General features: G+C 42.6%; 1 protein-coding gene across 1 annotated transcript; it reads right to left on the bottom strand.

The window, feature by feature from the left end:
* Nucleotides 1-937: 937 nt before the first annotated feature.
* PCDH20 (protocadherin 20) lies at nt 938-6,625 on the bottom strand. Its single transcript, XM_033177594.1, has 2 exons — nt 6,131-6,625; nt 938-5,087 (listed from the first exon to the last, which is right to left on the bottom strand). The coding sequence occupies exons 1-2, from the start codon at nt 6,260-6,262 to the stop codon at nt 2,361-2,363; spliced, it is 2,859 nt and encodes a 952-aa protein (XP_033033485.1). The 5' UTR covers nt 6,263-6,625; the 3' UTR covers nt 938-2,360.
* Between the last annotated feature and the right edge of the window lie 347 nt (nt 6,626-6,972).

Here is a 6,972-nt window from a genome sequence, read left to right as displayed (position 1 = left end):
TGAATGAGATGTTTTTGTAAATGAAATCCTGCCACAAGAAGTTATTCAGAAATACGTCTTTTTATTAATGTTATAGGCATTTCTCATGCTGGAGATAAAGTCCATTTCCCAAAACACATGAACCTTCTTCAAATTTGGAAATGAATTGAAAATTGTGCTATTTGTACTGATGATAAAATTATTGTACTTATGGAGGATTCTTAAAAAATAAATAGTGTTACTTTTATCTCATGAAGTTCCTTTCTTTACAAAAAAGAAATAAGAAATAAAATATGACTCTTAAGAGATGTTTCCTCCATTGCTCCATATCAGTTATAAATGAAAAGTTTTGGGGGTTAAATGATCTTAGTCTCTTAGCTCAGATGCCTCTCGTACAAAAGGAATTTCCAATAAAAATATATTTAGTTTTTGTAACAAATGTTGCTGCCTCATATACTTATTATTTTATTTACCGAAATTCTCAAATTGAAGAAAAATAAGATAAATGAGTTAATAAATGCAAATCTAAAAGAACTTGACTGTTTGCATTCAATTTCTTTTTTGCAGAGTATTTTTGTTTTAAAAATTATCGCAAGCTATTGCAACACTGCTAACAGAGGATTTCTTGTAAATATGTGGCAAAATGCAAATGTGTAACGATATTAAGTCTATAATCAATTAATATGAATGTGCACATACACGATTGCAAATTTTCATATGAACTTACACCAAACATTTAGGCATACTCTCTTTCTACTACATATATGTCTATAACTACACACGCATTTAATAATTTACCCAATGTTTAATTGAGTAACGAATTAGTTTAATATAAACTTTAGTATAGCAGAATACTACAGTTTACTCACATTTAACCCTAAAAACAAACAAATGACAGGCACTTCAGTGAAATAACAAGCCCATGTTCAAATATAAAATGCTAAAAATGATAAAGAAATTATGAAAATATACCTTTAATTTGCAGACATATAAACACTTTTGATACAGTACAGATGCATGATGCCAAAAAGTAAAATGATCCAGTTTAAGCTAACACATTCCTTGTTTATACAGATTATTTTGCTATAACTCTCATATAAAATAATATTTCCAGTTCACACAATAAATTGAAAGTGATAAATCACTGATGAAATAGCTTTCTTCATTGCAAGAGAGTCAGTAAAAGCTAAATTATCAAAGAAATCTGCTGCAGGGCTTACAAATAAACTGTTGGACTTAATCCAAAACGAAAGAAAGGAAGGCAGAAATGGTAGCCAACAAACCTAAACAACAACAAAAAGATAAGTACAGTATAACTTTCATATAAAAGGCCCAACTAAAACAACCAGTAGTGCACACCAGCCTCTAGAAGAATTCACTTTTAATATGATTTCTATTTTCTTATGTGATGGAAGATTTTAAGCCTATAAAAGTCCAATATATAACCCAAGTATAAAGTACAACCAACAAGTTGTGAAAGCACTAAAATGTCATGAATGCCTATGAAGCAACTAAGGATTGAAGCATTTCTTTGCTTCTGGCTGTTTTTCTTGGGCATAAGATCTAGTTATATTCTCTGTAACAAAGAATGTATGTATGTATGTATGTGTGTGTGTGTGTGTGTGTATATATATATATATTATATATATATATATATTTCCCCTGTAATAATAGCAAATGCAGTGGTAAAGCAAACAGAAAGCAATTCGAGTACACAGAAAGTGGAACACTCTTTAGCAGATCGAATTTATAACACAAAGCAATGTTTTTATCCTTGCTAAAACGGAATTGCACTTCTTTTTAAAATGCCTTCTCTTTCAAACTATATATGCACTTTTGAGGTAATAAACATTCTGTTTACAAGTGCATTTCTTTTTTTTCTTATATATTTAAATAGGGTGACATTTAATTTACTTTAATTTCATATTTGTTTAATGTTAAAAACAATATATTTAAAATATACTCTTTCATTAATTTCATGTACAACTGTCAAGTACAATACCTCAGTTCCCTGCAAAGGAGCAACTGATGCCCTCTTGTGGTGACAGAAATTTTTAGATAAAAATTTGTTCCATTTTCTTACCTTACTCCCAGGTTTTATCAATCATCTGCTTGGTGTATGAAAGCCGCAAACCATGTCCAAGTTTTTTTTTTTAATAACAGTCCTATAGCTGTTAGTACTAATTTTCACTTAAAAATGCTGTACACATTTTATAACCTCTGAATTTAAATTTAAAAACCTGTAAACAGCTATTTACAACATAGAACAAGTTATAAATTAGTTGTCCTTCATTGGAACTGCCATCAACACACTCCTTTTTTAGGTGATGAAGATCCAAAGTCAGTTAAAACATTTCTCCGTGTTATTCCACCATGAAATATCAAATATTAGAAATATCCATTGGCTTTCTCTCTCGCATGTGCAAGTCAATTTTTCCTTTCAGTGGAATCTGCACTTCCAAATTTTCGTCTTCCCTGGGATGCTTTTTCCCTTTCCTTAAACAGATGTATATGCCCATCCCTGTGACCAGTGTGATGGAACCCAAGCTTATTACAGACAGAGCTACTAAAGTGGGCATACAGGACACAGATTCTACCTTCCTATGAGTCGGTTCTATTGAGATTTGTGGTTCTTTCTCCTCTATATTAATCTCTGGTTCTTTTCTTAAAAGACTCTCAATGTAACTCTCATTACTGACAGTGTCATTAACAAATAGGTTCACCATGACCGTGGAGTGGAGAGGCTCGGGATAACCGTGATCACTCACTTTCACGAGTAAGCGATGGAGCCCATAATCTGTCTGCAGCAATGCCTCCTCCAAAGTAATATTGCCAGTTTTCGGGTCAATCCTGAAGGACTCAGGCCTAGGACCTCTTCTCCCTATGATGCTGTAAGCTATGACAGCATTCATGCCTGTGTCTTTGTCGACAGCATAGACTTCTGTAACCGGGGAGCCTGGGAGAGTAGAAGGCAGTACTAACAGATAAGACATATTAGACTGAGGAAATAAAACAAGAGGAGGGTTGTCATTGATATCTAGAAGGAGAATTGTGATTTTTGCTGTAGAGGAGAGGGCGGGCTCACCCCCATCAACAGCTTCAATCCACAAAGTATAGGAGCTTTGCTGCTCTCTGTCCAAAGAGACTTTAGCCCTCAGCATACCCTTTCCTGTATCTATGACAAAAATATCACTCTGGTTCACCACAGAGAGGGCAACCCATCCATTTCGCCCAGCATCAGCATCTGTTACACTAATTACTCCAATCTCACCATAGCCTGGAAAGTTTTCAGGCACAAAAAAGCTGAAGTCCTTGTTGATAAACCGAGGACTGTTGTCATTTTTATCCAACACTGTGAGGGCCACAGTGGCTACTGATTCTCTGGGTGGCTTCCCACAGTCAACAGCTCTGACGGTGTATCTGTACTTTTCTTTCTCTTCTCGGTCAAGCTGAGTAGAAACTGTCAGAATTCCTGTGACACTGTCTAGGGAAAAATATGATGGAGCATCAGGTCCCAGAAAATATGAAACTTGGCCTCTCTCCCCACTGTCAGCATCTGTAGCATACAGCTTAGTCAAAAAGGCATTGGGTGAGTTGTTTTCTTCAATAGTTAGTTCTATTAAGGGTTGAAGGAAAATTGGAGCATTATCATTGTCATCTAAAAGTTGCACTTTAATTACTCTTTTGACATGAAATCCTTCAGAGTTCCAAGCCACCACAGCTACTTCATAGAACTGCTGTAGCTCATAGTCCATAGGTTTTGTGGTCTCTAGTAAATATTCATTATTGTATGGTTTGTAAGGTGATAACCTAAATGGGCCTTCACCATCCAGGTAGCAGTTAACCTTGTATTTACCTTCTGGATCTCTTATGGTGAAAAACGCAATGGGAGTGTTAACGGGTTCCAGTTCTTTGAGATAAACAACACCATCTATCTCGTTTGCTATGTAACGAGGGACAATCTCAGGGGGTCTGAAAATAACTTTGATAATGGACACAAGAGCAGTGATTACAGCAGGGATGCAGCCTGGTCCATTAGCAAGGATGGTGAGCTTGTGAGACTGCAGAACACTTCCCCCAATCTTATTGAAAAGTTTAATGACCCCAGTGTTTTCATCCAGGTGAAATAAATCCTTAGATGCTTGGGGAACTTTCTGACTGTAAGAATAAGTAATTTGAGCATTGGTCCCCAAGTCTTTATCCACAGCCTGGACAGCTGCAATTGGGGTGCCCACTGTAGCATTCCCATACACAGTGACATTGATTTGTGAGTCTGTGAAGAGAGGGCAATTGTCATTAATGTCACTTATGCCAATGGTGAGGGTGGCACTGCCCAAAAGTGGTGGAGACCCACCATCCTCAGCTATGATGATGCTCACATACTGGTCCTGGGTTTCCCTGTCCAAAGTACCCATTACAATTAGGTAGGGGGTGCGCTCCCCGTTCTCATTTTCCTCCACGTCCAGGGTGAACATACCATGGTAGTCCAGTAAGCGATAGGTCTGTACCCCATTAATGCCTACATCTGGGTCCACAGCAGGATGCTCTATGGCCAATCGGGTGTTTACAGGTGCATTTTCCGGGACCCACACCGAGATTTGGGAAACAGGGAACTGCGGGGCGTTGTCATTGATGTCTCTGATGGCGATCTTCACCTTCACAAACCTGAAGTATTCCTGAGGCAGGACAAGCACATCCAGCAGTAAAAGACAAGAGTCAGAAGAAGGAGTGGAGGAGATGGAAACGCTGCCGCCCCACGCGGTCCCTCCGCCCCCTTCAAGACACAGGGCCTCCCTGTCGATCTCCTGAGCTGAAGTGTGCAGCTCCCCAGAGCGGTTGTCTAGGGTCACGTACTGGCCACTCAGTCCCCGGGAGGCCAGGCTGAAAGAGAGAGGGGGGTTCCACTCAGCACCGGTGCGCTCTGGCAGCTGCGAATGCGGGTCCAGCCTCCCTGCAGACCGGGGCAGCAGCCGCAGGTCCTCGGCCAGGCTGCCGATGAGCACCCCCGCGGGCAGTCCCTCGTTCAGGCTGTACAGAAGCTCGGTGGCCCGGCTGTGACTCGCGAGGCAGCTGAAGGGTTCCACGAAGAGGAAAAACAGAAACAGATGCTGGCGTGGGGGGAGGGAAGAAAGCTCATTACACACACGGGGAAATAGGGGTCCGAGAGAGAAACTAGTGCACCTGTGATCCTTGCTGTCCCCATCCCCGTTCCCAGAAGCAAAACCTCTAGTTAGAACGGGGGCGGAGAAGAACCCCGCTGCAAAGGGAGATCTGTGGGGCAACGTCGCCTCCAAAACTTAATTTTGCTGTTCACTTTCTGTCCCCTCCGCCCCCGCCTCCCCCCTAGTTTCCCCATCACCACCCTCATCCAGCTAACTTCAGAATCCCAAACCATAAAACATCCCTGGAAACACGCCAGAGTGGAGAGGATTGCGACCCAGAGACTGCGCAACGCGACAGGGAAACCCAGGGTAGGTGATGAGGAGGGAGGGGGCTGGTAGTAGAGAGCACTGAAAGGTGGGCAATTTATTTCTCCTTGAAGAGTCTGCCATTAGAGTGCTGGAACACGCAGTGTGTTACACTAGGAGAACCGTAAAAACAACCACAATCGCAATCATAATAATATGGAGAAACGACTAACACTCCCTCCTCCACCTCCAACACTTTAGGTCTTAGATTGGGAAGAGTGATTTGTATTTTAGTACACATCTGAAATCAAACCGAAAGGATCTGGATTTCCACCTCTTACCCAGCCGTCACTAATCGCCCCTCCCTTAGGGGGAAGCAAAGTAAACGCGGAAAACCGTTATGCAAAAACAATCTGTCAATTGCAGTAGGCATTCATAGCCAGACGCCAGCAGCAGGAAACGATCCCGAACCCCTGTATCTCAAGCAGATTGAACGCACCCCCGATCCCCTCCACCTTATCTGAATACATTTCTTGCTTCAGAAACTTCCTCTCATGACCCAAGGACTTCCCTATTCCTTGTTAAAAGGAAGACACATTATCTCAAACTCCCTTCCCTCCCCGTGCCATCCTTCCTTTGAAGTTTACATGAAGGTAGAAGGTTTGAAAAACCATCCGAGTGGAAATTGCTTCACAATACTGCAACTTGTCTGGGTCGCGGGGCTCCTTGATCCTAACCCTTACCGGCAAGTTCCTGTGGCTGGTGCTGCTCCTGGGACGATGTAGACGCCCCATATCCAGGCGCGGGTGCCAGGTCGCCGGGTACCAGCTCACTCCCAAGGCCCGCGAGCTGCGCGCATTCCCTTGGCCGCGCATTCCCTGGGAGGCTGCAGTCAGAGCGCTCTTGAAGGGAGGGCGGCAGAAGACACTCCCTCTCGGTTCATGCAAATCGCTGGGGGAACTTCAGCCAATAGTCACTGGCTCTTCAATTAAAGACGGGAACTCAAAGAGGGCAGAAAGGCAAGGGGGCAGAAGGGCACATTCATGGTCTCCTGCCCCGGACGCAGGTAACTCCAGACCCTGCCAGAGGAGCTGGAATGGGGGAGCTGCTCCTGAAGACTGCGAAGAGGCACCTCCGGGTTGGGCACAGTAACGCTTGCCCACTAGCCTCCTTCCTTGCCGCACCAGTCAGATGCCAAGTCCACAGGTTGCTAGCAGGAGAAGGAGAATTAAAATAAATAAATAAGCTTGCATTTGTATATGGATGTAACAGAGAGAGGAAGTCACAGAGCAATCACAGGCGCTATCCCAAAACGCCCGCTTTGCCACCAGTTCCTCCTGGAGCCTCGGATCCAGCAGTGTTGGCACAGAGAAAGAAAATGCACTTTTCTCAGCGGAGGGAGGGAATCTCAACTTCTGTGTAACGTAGGGTGAATCGGAAAAGTAATATGAATTCAGTGAAGGTTTCGACATACCCCAATTTTGAATCTTTGCTGTGGGCAGTGGTAAAGCTAATGCTAGTTTACTAGTTGGAGGCTCAGATGTCTCTGGGTGTCTGCCTTGTGGTCTTATTTTAGAGGCAGTAG

Source organism: Trachypithecus francoisi, unplaced genomic scaffold (assembly GCF_009764315.1).
Source record: "Trachypithecus francoisi isolate TF-2019V2 unplaced genomic scaffold, Tfra_2.0 Lachesis_group18, whole genome shotgun sequence".
In the NCBI taxonomy this organism is placed as follows: domain Eukaryota; kingdom Metazoa; phylum Chordata; class Mammalia; order Primates; family Cercopithecidae; genus Trachypithecus; species Trachypithecus francoisi.
Note: the sequence above shows the minus strand (reverse complement) of the source record. Positions and strands in the feature narration are given on the sequence as shown.

Bases quoted from the DNA above. Each gene is read 5' to 3' on its own strand.
- PCDH20 (XM_033177594.1), bottom strand. From the start codon at position 6,262: ATGCGCGGCCAAGGGAATGCGCGCAGCTCGCGGGCCTTGGGAGTGAGC. The intron at 5,088-6,130 runs GTAAGGGTTAGG...CCCCCACGCCAG, and splicing joins CCAGCCACAGGAACTTGCCG to CATCTGTTTCTGTTTTTCCT.